The sequence below is a fragment of the Desmodus rotundus genome, chromosome 1, assembly GCF_022682495.2.
Source record: "Desmodus rotundus isolate HL8 chromosome 1, HLdesRot8A.1, whole genome shotgun sequence".
In the NCBI taxonomy this organism is placed as follows: domain Eukaryota; kingdom Metazoa; phylum Chordata; class Mammalia; order Chiroptera; family Phyllostomidae; genus Desmodus; species Desmodus rotundus.
Genome location: NC_071387.1, coordinates 191,797,864 through 191,823,045, shown reverse-complemented (window position 1 = coordinate 191,823,045; position 25,182 = coordinate 191,797,864). Strand labels below are relative to the sequence as shown.

Genomic DNA, 25,182 nt, shown 5'->3' with positions numbered 1-25,182 from the left:
CCACTCTGCCCCCCAGCCATCCCCACCTCCCTCACTTGCTTCTACCCCTCCTTGGTTTTGTCCATGTGCCCTTTATAGTTGTTCCTTTATTCTTGCTGTTTTAAATATGTGTCCCCAGCTTAACACGACATCCAAAGAGACATATCACTTCTCCAAATTGTGGATTTGGAAGGTAGTTAGCTCTTGGATCTGCATTCCCTTAAGCTAACACTGGCTAGCTTACATTGTATCTGCCAGGTGACTGTGGTTAACCTCACCAGGATAAAAAAACAAGAGTGAGTCTAGGTTCTTTGAGGTGTTTAAGCAGCACATATTTCTCTCTCATTTGGCCAGTATTTTTTTCAAAAAGTTATCATAATTCCTAAGCACTTTAATTGAGAATAAGAATGCTTGAATTGGCCATCTCTTCTCTATGACTGTTCTTCAACTTCTCAACCATGGTCACCTGCATAAGAATAACCTGGGACAGTTTTTAAAGGACAGATTCTGGGACCTCATTCAAGACATACCGAATCAGAATTTCAGGGGATGCTGCTAAGAAATCTTCATTTTAAACAAGCTCCTTACCTCATTCTAATGGGCACTGATTTGGGAACCAACATGCCAAATTCTCTAGTGCCATAAAGATGAGCATGGATTGTGGAAAGCAAAACAGTGGAATCAGTTATCATGAATAGTTACACTTACTCAGAGTATAGTTAGTTGACTTTTAAGGACTAAATATAACCATTGGTTTCAATTCTAGGTTGAAGTTATTCTCTTCCTTCTGTTGCTCAAATAATTGTCTCTCTCTTATTTTTCATGGGTGCCTTGCTTTACATGTATGAGTTTAGGTAGTTTATCTATTGTTCCATAATTTCTTGCTTCCCTCCCCCCTCCAAGTAACTATATAAAATTATCTTGTATCTTCGAGGAAAGGTAAGTTTGATTTATACTAGTATTGGCAACATTTTAGTAGTACTGTAAGACTAATACTTTGAAGAGAGAATCACTTCATTTACATAATTTTTATAATTGGAAAAGTTCGTACCATTTCATAAAGTCTTGCAATGTCTCATTCACATGGAAATAATAGTCATGAACACCACCATAATCATCAACTTAATTTAGAAATAATACCATTTTTCCTCACTATTAAATGCTGTGTAAATACAATGGGATTCAAATTTATGTTGCAATGGCTTATATTTCATTTTATACTTTCAACTGCTATGGTGTACTGCCATAGTCAAGCTGCTAACCGTACTTTCAGTCGGTATAATTGCTCCATCAGAATCATGTACACAACAGTAATGCTAGTCTTATTTTTTGCTTAATTAGTATCCAATTTCCTCAGGAAATTAACCTACATCATGAGCTTTTCACCTGAAGGTTGAAATTTGGATTTAAAAAATACAGATACATGCAGTAAATTCCTTTTAACATCATCCCATGGCAAAAAATGGAATGCAAAAATGAGCAACATTTTTACATGGAAAATATCATTTTACTGACATCATGCACTATATTTTGCTTCATCTATTAGTAAAATAGATGATCTAAAAAATAATGATCTTCTGAAGTATGAATGCTTAATATCCAGGACTTTATCATGTGTGTCTTTGATGCCCTTGGTCTGTCATGCTCTGTGACATGTGAGTAGCTTTGCACTACTGTGAAAAAATATAATGTTATGTTTTAACAATGTCATCACATTTATTTATTTTTCAAGAAATTCATATTCATCACGAATATAAATGTATCAGCAATGTTTTACCACTAGTTCGTTTATTTATTTCTTATTACATATTAAACGCCATCATTTGCATTCAGGGCATAAGGTTTACAAAGAAAAAAAATGTTCTTCAGATGGGCTTATAGTCTAATAGACATCAAATGAAGTCAACTGGCAATACTAATACCGTGGTACAATGTTAATATGTAAAAAAAGCAAATAAGGGTGTTATGGGTTCGTACGGGGAGGTCCAAGGGAAATCCTTCAGAGGAACACAACATCTAAACTAAAGACTAAAAAATTAGAATGGAAATAGTGAAAGAATGTTAAAAAGGTATACTAAGTGACGGAAATGGAATATAGAAATCTCTAGAAGTGGAAGAAGATGTAAAATTCTGCAAGAAATGTAAACTAATGTGGTGTAGGGGAAAATGAGAGTGGTTAAAAGGTAAAATTCTTCCATTTCTCATTCTATTTCTGTATTTCTGTGTCTGTTCTCTCTCTATACTTATCTCACCTAGGTCATTCCTCCCTACTGAGAAAGAGAATACAAATAAGAAATATGAAGAATTTGTTTCTTTTCTTTCCCAGAGTGTCCTGGTGTTTTCATTTGAACCTGAAGTAATTAAGTAAATACTGAAGAGATGATCAAAGACAGAACTTGATTTGACTGGTGTTTCTGAAAATGTGTTCTGGTTGCCAAGTGGTGAAAGTACTGGAGGAAAGAAGGAGTGGAAGATGGTAGAAAAAATAGAAAGATTTTGTAGCAATTTCAGAAAAAAACTTGGATGACAAGAAGTCATAACAGGGAGGATAAAATGAAATGGAGACATTTAGAGAAAGTTAAGAGATGAAATTATAAGAATCGATATCGATTGGGTGTGGGGACGAGGTGAATGAGGGGTCACCATCAGTGGTCAGATTTCCAGACAGACAGCAGGGAAGATAATGGTACCATTAACTACTGTAGAAACTACAGAAATAGAAGAGATGTATCGCACCGAGATTCTGAATTCAGTTTTGAAGAGGTTGAATTTGATATTCTTGTTGCTTATCCATGTAGTCATGTAATCTGTGTGATTCCTGGTCAAGAAATCAGGAGTGGGTTTAGATTTGATAAATAAATTAAGGATTAATTAACCTAGAGATTATAGTGAGTATGTATAGTGAGTATGAAAACTGAGAAGGGAGGCAATGTGTACCTAAGCCATTTAAAGGGTAGGAAAGGGACAAGTGTGAAGATATAAGCGCAAACAAGATGCTAGTGGGTAAAAGTGAATAGAGAGCTACGTGGGAGAGAGAAACATTTTGGTCAACTAATTCGATGAGGAACATAGGAAAAAAGGAAGGGTAAAGGATAAAACACAGCTCTCTGTTTGCACATGATATTCTCATTGACGTATCTAATCCACCTTTGTTTCTTCTGTTTTTGAAAGCATTTATTTATTGACATGTTCAATTTGCAAGCATCTACTAGGCACTGTGTTAAACTCTGGAAGTTTAAAGATAAAAATGATAAAGTTCCTGCTCTCAAGGAACTCAGACTATCTAAGGCTTTATGTTGTTGCAAATATTTAAAATCAATGACAGGCTTCCCGTACTATTTTCACTGGAAAAATAGATTGGTGGTATTTTTAAAGATCTCTTTTTCTTCAGAGATCAATTTTTGTCACCAGTAGCAGAGAACATAATATTTGACTTTAGAATAGGTGTATATGAATAATTTAAATCCTTGTTAGGGATTTCTTCATCTGTTACAGATCCTATAATATAGCTGAACAGAATTCTTATTAGATATGGTTTATCTTGTACTTTTAAAGGTAACTGATATAAAGAAGAAAGACGAAGAGAGTTTGTGTTATTTACTCACTGTATCTTGCTCAGTTTGCTCTGTAATTCAGGTGTTTTGGCATAAAAGGCCAAGATTATATTCTTGGAGTTATTGTAGTTGTAATTTAGTACACCGTTACAAAATTGAGTTTTAACTCCTATAGTTATTCAAAAGAAGATGTCATTTTAAAAATAAATAACCCTAATAACTTCAGTATATTTAAACATAAAAGTAAATTGTTTGTAGTGTATGGTTTTCAAGACATTTTCAATTATACTTCTCATCAGTTTTTGAAAACATTCTATCATCAGGTCAGTATTTATTGAGTATCTACTGTGTAAATTTTATTTTAAAAATCCACTACCTTGACTCTTAAGTGTAAAGTGTGTTTCCGCAGATCACAGTGGCTAGATTTCAGCATAAGTGCTGCTCACTCAAAGTAAGTCACCACCATTTACATGGACAGACCTCAGGCAGTGTCTTCTTGCTCTGTGAGTTAGCTGACACATGTTGCAGGGAGGTGGAAAGCATAGAGAGGGGACTTTGATTCCAGTCCTGGCTCTGACACAGATCGCAGGGCAAGATTATGCCAAAGTTTTTGCACCCATAAATGTTTAATTATTTTTTTAAATTATTTATTTATTTTTAGAGAGAGGGGAAGGTAGGGAGAAAAAGAGAGTGGAAAACATCAATGTGTGGTTGCCTCTCACATGCTCCCTACTGGGGACCTGGCCTGCAACCCAGACTTGTGTCCTGACTGGGAATTGAACTGGCAACCCTTTGGATCTGCACTCAATCCATTTGAACAGCCAGGGCAGGTTTTGTTTTTTGTTTTTTTTTTAAATCTGTAATTATCAGGAAACTTTGTCAATAAAACCTTACATGGAGTCCCAATATATTACATACAGAGAAATGTGCATAAAGCCAATGACTTTTCATTGTCCCTTGTATACCCCCATAATACCAAGGAGGATGGCATGAGAACCACAAGATTATAAAAATTCTAAATTCTTTTTTAGACATAAAATTTATTTTTTCTATTACTTATCAATTACAATGCTAGTTTTCCATTTCTAAAAGAGATTTCTAAATCCAAGTTCCAAAAACGACCATACCTTTGTATCCATCCCATCCCACAAGTTTTTCTGACAATGAGGCCAATGTTCATTCTCTCAGAAGTGAGGTCTATCTTCCCTTCCTTTGAATAAGGAAATGGGCTGGTGACTGCACTGACTACCATAGAGAAATATTCATACATGACTGTGTTAGGTCATAGAAACAATAGTTTCTGTTTGGATTTCTCTTATTCATGAAATGTGTGCCCTGGAACTCTAGCTATCATGCTGTGAGGAAGCTCCGCCCACATAAAGAGACCACGCATGAGTATCCCTGCCTACATCGCCATCTAGACCTCTAGAAAACCTCCAGCATCAAGCACCAGACATGTGAAAAAATGAAACAAGATGATTTCAGCTAAAAAAGCACCAACTCAAACCAGCAACGTCAGTCTTCCACTCCCACCTTTTTTTTTCATGACTCAGGTATACTTTATTGGTTGTCCTTCAGAATCCTTCTACAAAAAGAGTAAAGTTAAAACCAAAAGGTTTTAACTGGCAAGAGGATGAGGCCCTCCCTGTTACTGAGGCACCTCCACCCCATCCCCTGTCCCCAGCTGTGTTAGAGTCCATGGGGTGAGGGCTCCTCCTTTCATCCCCAACCAAACCAAAACAAGGGAAAGTCCTACCCTGCAGCCTCACCCCTACACACACATTGACCCTGTACAGGATGCTATGGTAAGAATTATTGGGATCCAATAGGAGTGCTGAATGCCAGAAGGTCATGGCCAGGGCACAGACCATGAAGAACCTTGTCCGCAGACTGGGTGCCATCTAGGAACACTTTTGGGCCCAGCATCTTACTCCCAAAGGCCAGCTGTACATTCTCAGGTCAGATAGGACCTGATTTTGAGGCCTCTAGCATGGAGTTGGTGCAGGTCTGTGCAGTCAGACTTGAACGGGCAGCATCTCATCTGGCTGGCCCAAGCCTTGCTTCCTCTCGGTCTACTTGCTCACCCAGAAACTGCAGGGTTGATGTGGTGTGAATGGACCCCATGCTGAAGACCAGCTGTGTGACATCCAGTGGGAAGTTCTGTCTGCTCTTCCACCACGTGCACTGGTAGCCAGTCATTGGGCGTGGGTGCGGTTGATTAAGATGCATCTGGACTGTCCCACTTGTCCTCCTTGTCCATGCAGAGGTCAGAAAGTCCATCCCAACAGTCCTGCTCCCACACAAGACCCAGGCTCTGCAGTGGGGCATGGACATCCTGGTCAGGGTCTGGCTTGGGCTGAGACTCCCGGGAGCTGCCGTGATTCCCATCTCAAGGTGAGGGAGACAGGGACTTCCAGGAGCAGCCACTCACCTCTTCAGTTTTGCTGACTCACCCCTCCACACCAGGTTCTGTGCCTCAGTAGGTCCTGGCTCAGTCTCAAAAAACAACCACAGAGCAGCAGACAGGTGGGCTGCGAGCCCTGTGGGTCAGGGAAAGATGACATGTGGCTTCAAATGGTGGCGGCTCCACTCTAGGATTCCAGAAGGCTGTGGGTGGCAATTGCTGATTTCTGTGGAAGCAGAAGCCTCACTGGATGTTTCTGAAAACCTGGGACACTTTCTCCTAGTAAGCAAAGCTGGACCCCTAGTGACAGACCCCCATGGCAAAGTTCCTGCATGGCCACTAGGGAGGCGCTGCTCTCCCCACTAAGGCCTCTGCCATCTGTCCTTGCAGGGTCCATCCCAGCTCAACCTTTAGTGAGAATCCTTCTTTCCTTTTAATATATATTTTAATATTTCTTATCACCAGGATTAACTCTCTGTTGCTGCATAAAAAATTATCATAGAGTTTCTTTGGGTCAGAGATTCTAAACATGTTCATCTAAAGCCAAAGAAAATGCATGCATGATTACATGTATGAATAGCTCACAGACACAGACAGCAATGTGGCAATGTGACTGGGAATCTTTTTCATCAGCAATCCATTTTATTTCTCTGAGCAATGAATTGTGAATTCCAGTTTGCAAGTAACACATTTATTTCACTAAATTTATTCCTACATATTTTATTATATTTGATTCTATTGTGAATTGAATTATTTTTTCTGAATTTCATTTCCAGTTTATTTTTTGTTAGCATATGAACTGTTCTTTTTTACATTGTTCTCTTATCCAATGGCCTTAACAAATTCCTTTATTCTATCTGTTAGCTTCCTTAATTCTTTAGCATCTTCTACCCACAGTGTCATGTTATTTTTTAACAAAAGTAGATTTCTTTCTTTACAATCTGGGTACTTTTATTTGTTTTTAAGTTTTATTTTCAGTTGAATGCACTGGATAAACTACCAAGCACAAGGCTGACCATAGTGGCAAAAGCAGACATTCCTGCCCAGTGACAAGTATTACAGAGAAAACATTGTCCCTGATAACTGAGTATAGTGTTAACTAAAGGCTTCTGGTAGACAGATCATGTCAAGGTGAGGATGTTGCTTACAGTTCATTATGTGTTGAGAGTTTTTGTTTCCGGTTTAATAGTAAGTAAATGTAAAATTTTTGTCAAATGCTATTTCTGAGTTTAGGGAGGTAGCAATGTGATTTTTGTTCTTCTATTAATATAATGTATCACATATTAATTTTCTTGGACATTACACTAGACTTGCATCCTTAGGTTGAATGCCATGGTCTGTTTGTTCAATAATATTATTCTGAAGTTTATTTGCTGATATCTCTTTAAAATACTGTGTAGCTATGTTCACAGTGACATTAGTTGATTCTGTCGTTTTATTATGTTTTTGATTGGCGTTGGTATCCGTGCACATGGAACGAGCTGGTTAGCCTTTTCTCCTCTATTTCCTGAAAGAGTGTGAACAATTGTTATTGCGTGGTCTTCTGTTAGCCGGGAGGATTCCCCAGTGAGACCATGTGAGCATGAGTTTTTCTTAGTGGAGAGATTTTTAATTACAGCTTCAATTTTTCATTCATTTTAGATCAATTAAGATTTTCTATTTATTTTTGAGATCAGTTTTGATCATTTGTGTCTTTCTAGGAATGTTTTCAGTTCATCTATGTTAAATTGACTACATTTTTGACATAATATGTATAATACTACTTTATAACATTTTAATTCATGTTGATAAAAAGTGATGCCTCCTCTTTCATTCCTGGTTTTGATAATTAGATCTTTATCTCTTTTTTTTTTCCTTAGTTTAAACTGTACTGCCAAATATTAATAATAAAGTTAATTCTAACTCAAATTGATTCAGAAAACTATGGGAGGTGACTGAGATATCACCAAGGCATAAGGAAAACAGATTTAACAACACATTTTCGAAGGCATGAGGGATAAGAATAGAATTATTTATGGATTATCTTTTATGAGCCCCCATTATATTATTAATAACATAAATAAGCTGGTTATTAAATATAAGCAATGTGGATCAATGATCATTGGAGTTAAATGGTTTGACTACTAGGAACACAGCAATTAATTGTGTAAGATATTGGTTATTTGATATTTGCTACACTTACATTGGGATTTGTATTTTCATTCATCCATGATAACTAGTTTCTACATGGCAAAACCTTGGATAATAATGATCATGCTTAATCAAGTTTAAATAGATTTCATTATTGATCTCCTAAATAAAGATTATCGTAGATAAGTCAAAAAAAGAAATGTCATTACATTTTTACATAGTTTAGTGAATTACATACATAAATGACAGAAATTCTATTACTCTAATTACATTAAATTGTAAAAACTTTGATGCTAACATCAGTACAGTAGTTCTTAAATAAAGATGTTATTTCTTCCCCAGCCAGAATTTAAAAGTGTAAGATTATATTTTTAAACTTGTAATTATGAAAAGTTTTACACATCTACAACAGAAGAGAGTAAAATAATGACACCAATAAGCTCATCGCTCATTTTTGGCAACATGAATGTGTCATTTTTGTTGTTGTGATTTTCGCTCTATCCTTGTTGTGGCATTTATTTTGTGACTGTCACAGTGATGACTGGTGACATTTAATTTTCAGCAAATCTATAAATCCTACAGAGCGCAGGGAAATCTCACACAGCAAATATTTGTCTTAGCTAAAATACCAAAAGCATACCTTCGAGAAACACTTTTTAATAATATGTTACAGTAGTGATTATGTTTTGTGACATATTACTATATTGCAGAAAACAACTAATTTAACACTACCAAAAAATTCCTTATGGGTAAAAATTGGCTTTAATTGTAGTAGCATATTGATACATTGTAAGGATAAGTCTGCATTATAAATAAAATTGTGGGAGAAATCTGGACCCCTTTTAAAGACATCCCGTGCTCATAATAAAAAGTGTCATCCTGGAAAAAATAAAAAAAACAAAGCAACTCTTCATATGGCCTTGGAATTTGTATCTTACGTGCCAAGTACAATAGAAAGTAAAGACAAATTTTTACATTGTATAGGAGTTGAATTCACATGAATTTACTAAAGTCTAACCTAAAATATCAACTAGTTGTCTATTTTTGTTAAGTAGATATATAATTGTCAAATGCTTTTTTAAAATATGCAATATACAATAGAATTTAACAATGTTGACTTGAAACCAAAACACCTAGGTTAAAAAGCTAACTGTGATTTTTGGAAAGGTTGCATTCCTCCTCTGTTCCTCAGAGTCCCACACACGGTAGCTGGAATAAGAACAATGTCCACAGGAGTTGTTGTGAACACGGAGTTCCTCCGCTTAGTAGGCTTTGGTCTGTAGGTACATTGTCAGCATTACACATCATTAGACATTCATTTTGCTGTTATTTTTGATAATGCCCATTTTGTTTAAGAAAGAGAACATAGTTTAAACAAATTGTTGAAATGTGTCTGCATTTTATGCTGTGTGAGTAATTAATAACAATAACAGAAGCAGAGCTAGATAATGTCCACAAAGTACAGTTGGTAATGAGGAATGACAATTTACCAAAACTGATCTAACATTTTGTAAAATACTATCTCTTTAAAACATCAAACTAATGCATTAATATCATGCATTTCATATGAAAAAATATACCTAAATTGAAGAAAGATTAAATGACTTACAAAAAGTGAGCCAACCCTTTCTATCAAATAAGTGAAATGCTTTGTAACTGATATTAATTTTTAATAGTAGACATTTTTACATCTTTCTCCAAGATTACAAATATATCTTGAAAAAACATACCCCATATTATAAACTATAGCTTTTATTCTCACTTTATGATACCTGTATCTGTGTTGGTACATAATTGTGTGTGGGGGGCTCCACCTGCAGGGCCAACCCCCCAGCCCCCCAGGCCACCATGGATGAGAATAAGTTTACCAAGACATGATCTGCTTGGGGAGGAAAGGTGGCCAGATCTCTCAAAGGAGAAGGGCCAAGAGCCTTTTCCTCAATGGGTTTTTATTGGGTTCAATTTGCACAGGAACACAGGTAAAGCTCATCAATCATTGTCAGGCAGTAAGGATCAAACAATAGATAACATACAAAGAACTCTGAGGGCTTATTCTGAGTTAGGGTCAGTTAGCTAAAGGCCTATAAGACTTTGGGAAACAAACTCATTTCAGGCTTGGACCCTTATCATTTAAATTGAGGGTATTAGCAAAGCAGATTTCACAGGATTTTATTCATTCTTTCTTAGGTCTGATCCCCCCAGGGGAATCCGCCCATTCCAGCACAGGGCCACACCCACCTCTGGCATTGTTTCTGGCTTAAGTCAGGCAGGGAAGTAAGGCAGCCGAGAGATTGGGAGACTTCTTGCAGACAGAATGAGGACTCAGGCTCTGTCAAAGCCGAGGGGCGATCACCCCCTTTTTCTATAGCCCCCCGAGTTCTTCCCTGTGGGCCTTTTTTGTGACCATGCCTGTCTTAGGTCATTGCTAACTTGAGGAATCTTACCTGTCATTGGTTAACTGGTCAGGCTTTGGGCCAAGCAGGGTGAAGTAAAGTGGGCAGAGGCGGCACCCCGGCCAGGGAGATAAGCTTTGTCTCCTTAGTGGCTTATGGTCTCAAGGTCTCTGACTCAGCCTTAGCCATGGGGGTTTACAGCTCCTGAAACCAGGCAGGGCAGTTCCCAACACATAATAGTGGACTTCACTGTGTTATACATAAATATGTAAACATTTCTTAAGCAACTATTGACTACTTATAGTGCTTTTAGTTTAAAATAAATTTTAGCACAGTAGGATATTGTAAAGTTGTCACAGTCGTCCTGTGATAAGGTTTTGAAAGAATTCTTTATAAGAATCCAGATAGTTTGTAAGAAGCCAGATAGATATCTAAAGGGACGCCGATATTATGAATCTTCTGTGGTACCACAAATGAAGAATTTAACATAAGTCAGTCATAGGGAGGGGAAGGTAGAATGAACATGCCATTCACATTTCCATACTCCTGGGTTTTAATCTGAACTCCTCATTCCTCTAGATGTCTGAATCTGGGCAAGGGCTTTCACTATTTGGGGTAGCTTATCCATCTATAAAACTTTGTAAGTAAACTTTTATAACAAATAAGTTAAAAAATACATTTATTAAGCTGTGTTTAATTATTTCTAGTCTTCTTCAACAAGGACAGGAATGAAGATGGTGCATCATACGTAGGGGCTAAAACTTAAAATGGGATTTTGGTGCTGCAGGACGAAAAGCTTATCTATTCTTTCTTCTTTTGTATCAATAGCAAGTAATTTTAACATGTATCTGAAATTTCCATTCTATGTCTTCTACTTCCTTACATCTGTTACCTTAATTTTTATTTATAAAAAGCCCTCTCTCTTTCATTCTTTTTGTAACTTATTTAATTTCTAGAAAGAATCTTTTTGAGAGAGTTATTTACATATATCGGTGATTCTGCCCCCAACAAATTTTAAGGTATATTATATTGATTATGCTATTACAATTGTCCCATTTTTTTCTCCCCTTTATTCCCTCTACCCAGTACCCTCTTCCCTCCAGCATCTCCCCCTTAGTTCATATCCATGGATCATACATACAAGTTCTTTGGCCTCTCCATTTCCTATACTTTTCTTAACCTCCCCTTGTCTATTTTGTACTTACCAATTATGCTTCTTGTTCCCTGTACCTGTTCCTCCATTTTCCTCCCTCTTCCTCCCCACTGATAATGCTCCATGTGATCTCCATTTCTGTGATTCTGTTCCTGTTCTAGTTGTTTGCTTAGTTTGTTTTTGTTTTGTTTTTATTTTAGATTCAGTTTTTCATAGTTGTGAGTTTGTTGTCATTTTACTCTTCGTAGTTTTGATCTTCTCTTGCTTAGGTAAGTCCCTTTAACGTTCCATATAATAATGGCTTGTTGATGATGAACTCCTTTAACTTGACCTTATCTGGGAAGCGCTTTATCTGCCCTTCCATTCTAAATGATAGCTTTGCTGGATAGTCATCTTGGATGTAGGTCCTTGCTTTTCATGGTTTAGAATACTTCTTTCCAGCTGCTTCTTGCCTGTAAGTTTTCTTTCAAGATGTCAGCTGACAATACAGTTTTAATTATACAGACACAACATAAAAAGACATGATTTATCCAGTGAAAAATATCACTATTGGTGATTCGTTCTGTGAACTGATGGCTACACTTGTGATCAACTAACAGCTGAGTGGTTGATCTCACTTCAGTGGTGAGTTTCGGGGACACACACTTGTGTAGTACACTACTGGTGTTCCGGCAGCAGAGCACAGATGCCTCTCTCACTCATCTTTTTCTCGTTTGTATTCGACACACTTCCGAGTTTCCCATAAAGAGTGGTTGTTCAAATTCCAGGTAAAACTTGATTTTAAAAAATGGTAATACCATTATTCAATAAAAGCAATAATTGACTAAATTTTGCAGTCATCTTTTCTCTTTTTATGTTTTTAACAGGTAACACATTATTAACCAGCAAAGTCAACATATTGATTAATGTCCTAGATGTCAATGAATTTCCACCAGAAATAGCTGTGCCGTATGAAACCTCTGTGTGTGAAAATGCCAAACCCGGACAGGTATCTTATTAATATTGTCAAGTAAGAGTATATAAAGACCAACTATATGCATGTGCTTTAGGTTTTAAGGCCATACACTTTCATAAACTCCTAAAACTTAATGGTTCATGTGTATATGTGTAGCTAGTACCACAGAGGATAAAGTTATGATGGTCTAGTAAACATTCTTTGTATAACTAAAAGGTCCATGTTTTGCAGATTCTGCTGTGTTTGCCTTTCCTTCTCTGTAAACGCTTTAAAGAACTTGTGACTGTAAACCCATAAGCAAACGACTGTAGAGTGCATTCTTCTGTAGCTTTTTTGCTTTGCTCGCGTGCTTTTGTGAACGAGTACTGAAAATCACTTAAGCTCATGAAATCTGCAAAGCCTCCTTCTCTCTTGACTTGGAGAAGATAATCTGGATTATTCAAAATATCGGAAAAATATTTTCTTATTAAGCTAATATTGCTCTAACTTATTAGGAGAGTTTTTAGTGGAGCGATGTCCTGACGGAAAGGCCACACGGCTAATGAACGTTACTGCCAACGACCTAGGATTTATGTGGGGTGGGGGTGGGTAGCTAGTTTTTTCTCCACCCTTTATAAATGAACAAGTGAGTGGATGAATGAATAAAATGAAATGAAATGAAATAAAATATATCAGACATAAGCAAATAAGGAGTATTTTATTAAGAAATGATTAAACCAAGGTGTATGCCTAGGTTCCAAAAGAAAAAAAATGTTGGTATGTTTTCATTTGCTATATATTTCAAACAACTTAAATAGTATAACTACCTTTTTAAGTAAATATGAAAAGTTTTCTTACCCGATAAAAATCTTAACATTGAAATAGCATCTTTATTGGAAAAAGTAATTCTTTAATCTATAGTATTTGTTTCAATTTGAATGTCCTCTATGCTTCCTAGTCATTGTCTCGTAGTTTTAATCATGTGATGTCCATTACCCATAGGGCTGTTAAATTAAAATTGAATTTTAAGAAATCAATGTTCTGAATTACATTCTCCCTATTTCAAGTGCTTGATGGCTGTAAGTGGTGAAAATGGCTTCCATTTCCACCAATGCAGATAGAATATTCCGTTAGCACAGAAGCTTCGAGTGGACTGTGCTGCTGCAGTCCTTCCTTTGGTAATTGGGCAGTTTTTATTTTATTCCAGCATAACTAGTGTAGTCATATTTTCCCAAGTGCCAGATCTGCATCCTTAATCGTGAATAGGCACTTAAACCAAGCTGTAACCTGTTGTCACCTGAAATGTACCCACAATTTACACAGGATGAGCCCATCGTCTGCTTTAGTGTCTAAAGAAGTAGATGCTGCATAAATGTTTATACAAACTTGTAACTTGAGTTAGTTTTGTTGGGAATTTATAAGAAATTTATAGCAACTTAGCTATTTTCTACTTTCAACAACCCTCCCCCCATCACCAAAAATCAATCTTTTATTTTTAGGTAATTGGGGCATTAATTATTTTGCATTCATTAGAACTTCATAATACACTAAATGAAAGCCTTCTGGGAATAAAATTCTACTGAAGACATCTATGTTTGAGTACTAAATTAAAGAGTTTTAAAAGTTGGGAATAGTAGAAATCATTAGCATTCACTTTATTTTCTTATATCTGGAAAAAATTAGTGAGAAATATGATGGGCCCTTGGAGGCTTTTTGCTGATACTTATCTGTTGGGGTTTTGTGTACTATTGGGCCACATTTGTGTATAAAGCATAACCCTGAAATGTCTCTTGAGTTTTCAGAGAGTGTAGTATGTGAGCATTTTCTGCTTTTGACCCCAGCTATTCGGCCCCTCACCTAGGGACTATCACAGGGTTTATTTGTACTTTCTGGGCTACAATTGAATGTGTACGTATATGTGTGTATCTATCCAAGTCAGAAAGAGGGAAGAGAGAGATGATCCTGTGTGTAGAAATGAAGATGTATATATTGAATCATACAGATTTATATCAGAGTTGGTCTCTTTAGGGCAGCAACTCCCAAGGGACAGTTCCAGTAAGTGACAGTTCATGCCCCAATGTTCACGTCTCTTTGTTGTTTAAAGGGCTTTCTTATTGTAAAGTTATGTTCTTGATATATCTTAGCATTAAACACCATTATTAAGTAAATGACTGTGCTACCTGTAAGTAGTTAAAAGCAAAATAAAACAAAACTTGACAGGTATCAGTCCTCAAACAACTAGAGACATTTTATAAACGATGTGTAGTGACCTGAGCATATGGGTTCATGCGAAGGCAAGTTGAAGTGTTACAGGGTCTATATGGTGATTTTTTCACTAAATTAGCACATTCAGTGATCTGACCTTTGGTGGTGAATAATGAAAGTCTGACTGTGACAAGTCTAAAGGGTAAATGGTTTTGTGAGACTGATTCACACTGAACCAGAGAACTGAAATTCTCACCAGAGGACCAATTTGTCAAATTACAAATGGCTAATACTGCACAAGACATTCAGTCTGTGTGTCTGTGTGCATGTGTACGCACACACACAGCTATGTGGACAGGTTGATCACACTCATCAGATTGCATTTTAACCGTAAAATTACGACAAAAATTAGTGGATTAAATCACATGCTTAATGGCATCGATTTGAGATCACATGATGCATCATTTACCCCTCAGACCAGGGTATAGTGTCTGGAATCTAAGGACTTCCTCTGTCAAATTCAGATACAGACAAAGAGCATGATCACTAGACCAGCACACTGCTGGCTCTGTTATCGCGGGGGTGGGGGTGGGGAATGAGTTCTTGCACTGTTGCTGCAAAAAGAATTTCCTGAGACCCACACAGGAAAGTGGGGGCTCTGTATTATGGTTTATTGATGATGTAAAATTAAGGGTGTTCCCCTCCAGACTTGCCAGTGTTGCATCTCCATCCATCTTGCCATGGAAAAGTCCACCTTTGTCCTCAGCAAAGCCAAGACAAAAGCCAGTGTCCACAGTTTCTGCTTCATATTAAAGCTTAGTCCTTCGGGATCTGTAGGCAGCTGCTAACTGGCCTCAGTCCCCATCCGGCTAGCTTAGCTGTGTTTCCAGCTGCAGTCTCTCACAATGCTGTGTTATTCAGGTGGGGGGTGGGGGGAGAGGGGGAGAGAGAGAGATTCTTTATTCTGCTGGAATTATGTTAGCTTGAGCTTGGATGGACCATGTGTCTTTTCAAAATGACCATATTACCTTCCCAAGTTTTACAAGCTTTGGATAGGTTTACATCCCCTAGTTAGACTTACAGACCTCTTGGTCCAGCAACGCCCCCCCATCCCCCAACACTCCAGCACTAGAGGGGAGAGGGAGGAGAGTTAATCCCCTTGGCGGAGCACAATATTGTGGTACCCTGGGGTGTGAAAAGCTGTAGCTTCCTGGTGAAGCAAACAGACTCGCGCTGCCCATTTCATTTACTTAAGGTCTAGTTTTCCTTTCTCATCAATCATTGCCTAAGTACCGATGGTAACATCACCTCCTCACACAAATTTCCAGGATGCAAAAGCCACTGGATATATTAATAAGTGCCTCAAAATCATCCTGATTTGCTTACTTATGTAATAAATTACCAGTTTCACACTTGGGCTGAGAGGTAATTTTTAATCTCCAAATTCCTAAAGCATCCTATTGAAGTATCAGAATTTTAACTATAATATACACAAAGGGAACAATGTAGGGAAAAAAATGGAAACATAATGAAGGCTTTTACCTTTTTAAGGACTCAATGAAAACACTTTTTAAAAATTTACCCATTAAAGGAAAGCAAACATAACAGCAAAAAAAGGTATGCATCCTTTGTATCTCTCTCATCATTTTATTTATTTATGAAAGTAAAACAAGAAACAGACTGATGATGACCAGAGGGACAGGGAGAGGAGGATAATGGGGGAAAGAAGGGGAAGGGGCAAGCTGAGGAACACGAATAGAGGACTCACAGGCACTGACAATGTGGGGGATTGACTGTGGGAGTGGGGGTGATGGGTCAGGGGAGAGCAGTGGGGAAAAGGTGGGACAACTGTAACTGAACAACAATAAAAAATATCATCTCACAAGATAACTGTGCTGAAATTTTGCTAATGCAAGGATTTTTAAATACATATTTTGTTTCTAGTAAGCATTTTCTCTTTGTTTTCATTTTATTGAGGTATAATTGACATAAGCCATTATATTAGTTTCAGATGTACAAAATAATGATTCAGTAATTGTGTATATTGTAATACAATCACAATAAGCCTAGTTAACATTTGCCATCATACATAGTACAGATTTTTTTTTATTTTTTTAAGTATTTTATTTATTTATTTTTAGATAGGGGAAGGGAGGGAGAAAGAGAAGGAGAGAAACATCAATATGTGGTTACCTCTTGTGTACCATATTACTGGGGACTCGATCCACAACCCAAGGATGTGACCTGACTGGGAATCAAACCCAAGACCCTTTGCTTAACAGGCCAGTACTCAGTCCATTAAGTCACACCAGCCAGGGCTAATTTTTTCTCATAGAGAATTTTTAAGTCCTACAATCTTACCAGCTTTCAAATATTCAATACAGTGTTATCACTTACGGTCTCCATGCCGTCCATCATATCCCCAGATTTATTTTATAACTGGTAGTTTGTATATTTTAATCACCTTCACCTGCTGTGCCCACTCCTTACCCTTGCTTCTAGCAACCTATCTGTTCTCTGCATCTAGGAGACTGGTTCATGTCTTGTTCTTTTTTTAGATTCCACCCATAAGTGAAGTCACACAGAATTTATCTTTCTCTGTCTGTGTTACCTCACTTAGCGTAATGCCCTCAGGGGCCACCCATGTTGTCACAATGGCAATATCTCCTTGATTTTATGGCTGAATAATATGTAGTCTGTTAAGTTAGTGGGAAGGTGTTATGTCTAAAAACCAATGTATGCAGTCAACAATATTGTAATATCGTAATATTGTATAACTAATGTGTGGTACCAGCTGTTTCCCTGAAATGCCAGGGGTAACACTTTGCAAAGTATATGATCATCTAACCACTATGTTGTATACCTGAAACTATTACAAAATGCTAAATGCAAACTGTAATTTAAATATAGAATTAAAAAAACAAATATAATTTTAAAATAAAAAGAAAAGTTAATAGATCCAGCAACTCCACTTTTAGGTATTTATCCCAAGAAAGCACAAACACTAATTTGAAAAAATAACTGCACTCCCATTTTTATTGCAGCATCGTTTACAGTAGCCAAGACATAGAAGCAACCTAAGTGTCCATCAATAGATTAATGGATAAGGGAAATGTGATATATGTAATGAAATATTATTATCACGTATAATGAAATATTGTCATTATAATGAAACGTTATTCAGTCATAATAAGCATTTTCATATTTAGGTTAAAAAGCACTCATTTCATTTGATTTGAAATACAACCAAGTACATTTTAATTTTAGTTTGCATATTCGTGAGAATATTCAATGCTGTTAAGCTTTTGAGTTATGCAGACATCAATTTGGATAATGTTCCATAGCCTGTAAATGTTCCATGTTTGTTTATAAAATTATCAGAGAATTGTCACTTTTGTCCACTTGCATGCTTCATTAAAAAAACCCGTCAGCCGGGTGTGTAAAGTTCCCCTTGAAGCTGACGCTGACCGCAAGTTCCGTCTCCACGTCGTTTCAGATCATTCAGGTAGTCAGCGCTGCAGACCGGGATCTTTCCCCCGCTGGGCAGCAGTTCTCCTTCCGGCTGTCACCAGAAGCTGCCATCAAACCCAACTTCACAGTCCGGGACTTCAGAAGTAAGTCCAACCGCGTAAAAAGGCACCTGTTATCATGTAACTCTGTAAAAGGACAAAAAGGTAGAAATCGATGCTTTTCTTAAAAGCATTCAAATTCAAAAAATATGGAAATCCATCTATGAGAATTAAAAAAATTCTATAAGAAGCAGTAAAGAATATATTTAATCTATATACACTGTACCTAATGAAGTAAATTACTTCCATTCATAATGTGGATAGTTCTTTAATGAGTCAAGTTTAAAAAAAAAAAGGCTCTCTGGGAAATAGAATTTTTTTTCTGTTTTACACAATCGTTTGTTTCATGAGCACATTTGTGCACATTTTGTATGTACACAAAGTGATAACTTTTTAATAACTGTTTTAGTTGCATAAACATGGCACAGCGCAGGTTAAAACAGAGGATTTGCAATTAGAATGTCTACATAAATGGCAGACACAATGCATTAAATTATACTAACTAATGGTAAACTCATAGTATTTACGTTAAATAAAATAATGTGTGGACATCCTTGGACACAATGCCTAAACATTTGGCCTTCACGAACATTTCCCTGTCCCCTGTGCCACCCTGTCCACACTCGACATCCTACCACGACCACCGCCAGCCACGCTGTCCTATCTGCTGCTATTGCAACCACTTCAAAAAGGAAATGACACTGAATTAGATACATTAAGGCCAACTACTGCTTAGTGGTTCTGACTTCATTTTTTCCCTGACTTTCAGTATTTTATCTCCTCTATGTTTCCATAGTCTAAAGAAATAGGGATTAAAAACACCTGAGGTTTTATGTAACAAATAAACAGGTTGCAATGACATGATGATCATGATGAAGGTGATGGATAAAGGTCAAAGGATGTTCTGAGAAAACTTAGTTTGCTACAAATACTGAGGGGAAAGAAATAAGAATCCCCATATTTTGTCCCAGAAGGAAATTCAGTAAGGTTTTCTGCATCGTGTGATGAAATGTGAGGGGTAGCTATCAATGACACAGGGTCCGAAATCTGAAGGGCCTAATAAGTAGAGAGATTACATGTGTAAACATGAAAACTGGAGAACTTTACAGAGAAGTGAGCGGTATTAGTAATTTTAAATTAGAGCAGCATACATGAAATACAGCTGTGTAAGGAAAACCAGACATGGTCACCCTTTACCTAAGCCATTTCCAGAGATTATAACTTAGATCCAAAGACTTGCAAAACCTTTGAAGGTTTCAGCAAGAGTATACCGCGTTCAGATTTGCATTTAGGAAGATCCATTTGGATACAGAGTGGAAAATAGAGAAACATAAATTGCTTCTGATACTATTGCAAAGATTAGGTGAGAGAGTCTTAGATTAGGATAATGGGAGTAAGGAAAGAGGTTAGTGGGTAGTGGAGGTATTAATAGGGCTTAAAGCTAGATCCTCTAGGTTTTATACATGATTATGATAGAGAAGACTAATTATACTTCCAGATCATTGACAGGCTATTAGGTTGATGGTTGCATCATTCAGGAATGTAAGTATTGACTATTTCCCACCACTGTATCCTTGCTGGAGAACCTGTATCTAATTAATAGTGATAATATGCAGCTGGTCACATTGCCTCATGCACAGTGTTGTCTCACGACCTGAACAGGTGCCGCTCGTGTGCCACTTACCATATTCTGTTTTATCTTGTTACATTTATAATTGTAAGCCTTTTTTAAAGTGAGTAGGAACGCTTTGTTACCTCACTAGTTCACATTTTCCTTCTCGTTTTGTGACAACACTGATACTCTATTCCTTCAGCAAATTGTCTATACTGTGCAAAGTTACCAACTACAGTCCCCACGCATACATTGCAGCCTCATACTTATCCACGTTCTCGTCACCACAAGTACCTGACACCACTAGTTTTCTTTGGAGATATCAGGATAGACACTTTGGTATCTTGATATTTTGTTTCTTAATTTAAAAATAGCCTTTATGCAATAACAAGTTATTCTGCCTGTACCAAACCCCATCTCATCATGCCAAGTTTTCTCATGTTGGTACTTCCTCCTAAAATGAATACACAGAAACTTCCTAATATTCTGTTCCGGAAAGTAGCATCTGCAAATAGACAAAGAAAATATTATTAAAATAGTAACATTTCCATGACTTTTTTTACCTGATTCCAAAGTATCACATATGGCCATAGTAAACTAAATGTTAACATGTTTCTAAAAGTAGAAAAATGGTTTTAGAAATTATTTTAAAAGACAGAAAAATTAGTGTTTTAAAAAACAAAAATTTCACATCCATGTGTAGAAATAAACTAAGTAAAGAATAAATGTATGCAACAATGACACTTCTTATAGAAAAATTAATTGAATATATATATATTTCTTTGGGTTATTCCAAATAAATATTGCTACTGTTGATTTTAGGAAAACTAAAATTACATTTGTAATTGAAGTGTTATAATTCATGATGTTAAATTTTTTAATGAATATTGATGGTATTAACACATTTTATTTTCCTTTCCTTGTTACTCTAATGTGCAAAAGTTACAGTGTATATATAGACAGTGTTTGGGAGGAAAATCAAGTTTTAATCTGAAACAGTAATTTGATATTTGTTGCATTTTAATAATAGGTTCTAAAGTAAAAATTTTTATTTGCAAATTCATACATGTAATAACTTGTCCTACTAATATGTCAGACAATATCCACTGAATTATTTTTCTCAGTGGGATGTTGATATCAAACAAAATAAGTAAACACATATCTTGTTTTGTAAACCATTCTGCATTCTTTCTAAATAACCATTTTAATTATTACACAAGAGAAGATTAATGTTTCTTCTTCCCCTAAGGAATATTTTTATTATATTTTGGCAGCTTTCATGACAAAAGAATTAAAATACGGTTGTATTTCACTGATTCCAGAAGAGCTTCCCACTGTGTAACAGACATCCATGTTGAGATGAAATTCACAGTAACAATCTTATCATAAATGTCATGTCTTGTAGACAACACAGCTGGAATTGAAACCAGAAGAAATGGATACAGCCGGAGGCAGCAAGAGTTGTATTTCCTCCCCGTTGTCGTAGAAGACAGCAGCTATCCTGTCCAGAGCAGCACAAACACAATGACTATTCGAGTTTGTAGGTGTGACTCTGATGGTACCATCCTGTCTTGTAATGTGGAAGCAATTTTTCTACCTGTAGGACTCAGCACTGGGGCTTTGATTGCAATCCTCCTGTGCGTTGTTATACTCTTAGGTTAGTTTCAATATTAATCATCTCTCTCTACTCTACTGCATGTCCTCAATTTACAATGTAAATCAATGTTTCTTCACTGAGATGCCACATTTGCTTAGAAGGAAGATTTAGATTGAATTACATTTTTATTAAAGTTAATTTTCTATTTCATTCGTTGTGGATATATAGCATTAGGCATCATCGGAAATGCAAAAGTTTGTTCAAGCCTTAGGGAATTTCCAAGTAATATAGTTAGTGGAACTTGCTGCAATGAAATTTTCTGTAACAAATATCATATTTACAGCAATGGTTTATCCATTTATTTTACATGCTGGTAATTACTACTCCCTGAGCTATTATATATAACCTTTGAAAAATACACCTGGTGAACAGAAGTCCTCAAATATCAGTTTAATGAATAAAGAAAAGAGTAAAGAAAAAGAAATCCAAAGTAGAGAGACCTCTATTTTTTGTCTGTTTAAACTGCCAGCCAGAAGCAACTTTTATTGTACTTTCCTCACATCTCCGCACTTCAAAATTCTAACCATTTCCGCTGGAACAGCACAGACCGCACTTAAATTCCCAGAAGCACGCCAAATGAAACGGATTGAAGCAAATGTGTTCTGTAACCTCTCTGTGAGAAGTAACAGCATCCTATTGTGGGGGTTCCCCTCTGCCATCAGTTCTGCTCAGCTGCCTCCGTTTCCCTTATCCATTCATTACCAGAATCCCAAGAGTAAAGAGAGATTTTTCTGGGGGTTTTGTCATTCTTTTACATTCAAATTGCAAGATTTGACACTAGAATCAGTGTATATATGTGTGTTTATCATTTAGCCAAAAAAAATGCTAACAAATGTAGATACCTCCCTTTATATACTAGGGTGCCAAGCATGGAGTAAGGCATGATATAAGAGTCTGTGAATAAAAATTGCTGGTCATAGGCTCATGTTGGCTTCAAGGGTAAATTCTAGTCCAATCTGCATGATGAAGTTATTAATTCCACACAAATAACCTTGGTGTGTAGAACAAAGTCTTTTTATATACTTATTTATAGTAAATGATATCTGGCATCTGTTTTGGCTGATGATATAAGCCTTAAAACAGCAGATTCAAAATAATGTCCTTACATCTGAAATTGCATATGATCAATTAGGTGCTTAAATTCAAAACAATCATTTTTTCTCTCATACTCCTCTTTTCTCTTAAAAGCCTTTGAGTCCTAGAGTATTTGCATATCGACCTAGCATGACTTGGCATATTCTGGATGCTTTCCTTTGGGCACTGGCCCTGTTACAGTGTAGCAATTAACCTTTCTCAGGTCAATCTTATCATGCATGGTCACCAGGCACTTTTTCTTCCAAGTACTTACTGATTGTCCACGTGCACCTGCGCTGATGCAGCATTGTGAATTTGCTGGTGTACAGGGTTAAACGTTGGCAGTCTTAGTCTTACCATGGGGTCTGCTTAAAAGTCTGTCTATTGCTTGGCCTTCTTAACCAATCTCAGACTCCTTTATATCTTCCATTTCATTCTTAACCCTTTTTATATTCTTCCTGAGGTAAGGGAAAGCAAGAGACTCTCGCAGTGCCTGGATAACTTTTAGGCGGCCTTCAAGCACATGTAACTAGTCTCTCTCTCAATGGTGGCAACTCTAAAGCCATTTTATATGCAGAGCTGCTCTGTGCATTTGCAGTCAGTCTCTCATTACTCCTTGGGTAAACAATCAATAGCCTCTTTAGTTCAGAAATCTGCCTAAACCCTGGGAGGAGTGCTGAATGATAAACCTCTCTCCAAGGCCTATTGTGCAGGAGCTCTAGCTGTATCTCTTCCCTCTTTTCAATTCATCAAACTCTAATGTTGGAGAAAGAGGGAATGAATGGCTTGTCATCATCACACAGTCCTCTACTTCTATTCCTGTGACAGAGTCTTTCAGGCTCCGCTGTGGTAAAGCAAACACACTTTGTCTTCCAGCCCATTGCCACCACCACTGTGGAGGAGAGGGGTACCCGTCCAGTTGAGCCGGCTGCATGGTTGGCATCTGTACCTCCCCCCATAAGTAAACATTATTTAATGATGGCTGTGAGTCAGCTAGAAACAGAGAAATTCCAACAGTGAGAGTGAATAAATAAACTATTTCAAAATACTGTCACGCTTAATGAAGGTAATATGAATACTAGGCTTTTGGTTTGGAAAATATCTCAACGTGGTAGGACACAGAATATAAATATTTAGAACTCTCAGTTGATATGATTTATAAAATGAGGGCCCTTATATTACATATTATTTTCTTCTTCTTTGCTTATTTATTGATTTTAAAAGTGACTGTTACATGAAGATTTGATTTTCTTTCATAAGAAACACATTGACAACACAATTGGGAAATTTAGGTATAAATAATATCCAAAGTTACTTATGGGCTATAATATTCATGTTTTATAATGTCAATGTTATGCAGCTCTCTGTTTGCTTAGAACATTTTTTTTCTTTTAATAACTTGGTAAAACACTTTTTATCGGACAGTGAAATATTTAAATATAATTCATGTTAAATATATGGCTATAATTGTTTGATTTTGTGAATAATTTGGCTATGATTTCTTGTTAGTTACAATTTCCAAATGATGCTGAGTTTAGACAATGAAAAAATGTAAACCTAGATCTGATTTTTATTGATTACAGTATGCTTACTTTGAAAATAATAAGATGTTATTAAAGAATCTCAGCCAGCCCTGCTCAATTTTATTTTTATGAGGTAAACTGAGAGAATCTCAAATCCCATTTTTCTGTCTTCTTCTAGCCATAGTTGTGCTGTACGTTGCTCTGCGAAGGCAGAAGAAGAAAGACACCCTGATGACCTCTAAAGAAGACATCAGAGACAACGTCATCCACTATGACGATGAAGGAGGTGGGGAGGAGGACACCCAGGCTTTCGACATCGGTGCTCTGCGAAATCCCAAAGTGATTGAAGAGAACAAAATTCGCAGGGATATAAAACCAGACTCTCTCTCTTTTCCTCGGCAGAGACCACCAGTGGAAGATAACACAGACATAAGGGATTTCATTAACCAACGGCTACAGGAAAACGACGTGGACCCAACCGCCCCACCATACGACTCTTTGGCAACATATGCCTATGAAGGAAATGGGTCAGTCGCAGACTCCCTCAGCTCTATAGACTCTCTCACCATGGAGGCTGACCAGGACTACGACTATCTGACAGACTGGGGACCGCGCTTTAAAGTCTTGGCAGACATATTTGGTGAAGAAGAGAGTTATAACCCTGATAAAGTCACTTAGGGGAGAAGTGAAGACTAAACCAACAAGAGAAATTTAGGAAAAAGAAATACAAATAGAATCTCTCTCTCTCTCTCTCTCTCTCTCTCTCTCTCTCTCTCTCTCTCACACACACACACACACTCACACACACACACACACCCCACAGGCTTTATAGGACAAGATTCCTTTGATTATCTGGTTTCTAGCAAGTTGCTATATTTATCATACTGTCAGTTTTGGTTTGTTCTGCCAACACAAGATAAATCCTATTATATGTACTTGCTTGGTTTTGTTTTGTTATTTTGGAAACACACTGAGACAAGCTCAGGCCTATTTAA

General features: G+C 36.9%; 1 protein-coding gene across 1 annotated transcript in view; it reads left to right on the top strand.

The window, feature by feature from the left end:
- The window catches only part of CDH12 (cadherin 12), a 348,244-nt gene extending 323,360 nt beyond the window's left edge, over positions 1 to 24,884 (top strand). The window contains exons 9-12 of the mRNA XM_024578513.3: positions 12,480 to 12,601; positions 18,249 to 18,366; positions 21,339 to 21,590; positions 24,366 to 24,884. Of these exons, the coding sequence (XP_024434281.2) occupies positions 12,480 to 12,601; positions 18,249 to 18,366; positions 21,339 to 21,590; positions 24,366 to 24,865 (992 nt within the window). The 3' untranslated portion in view covers positions 24,866 to 24,884. The remainder of the gene's footprint in view (positions 1 to 12,479; positions 12,602 to 18,248; positions 18,367 to 21,338; positions 21,591 to 24,365) is intronic.
- Positions 24,885 to 25,182: the final 298 nt, after the last annotated feature.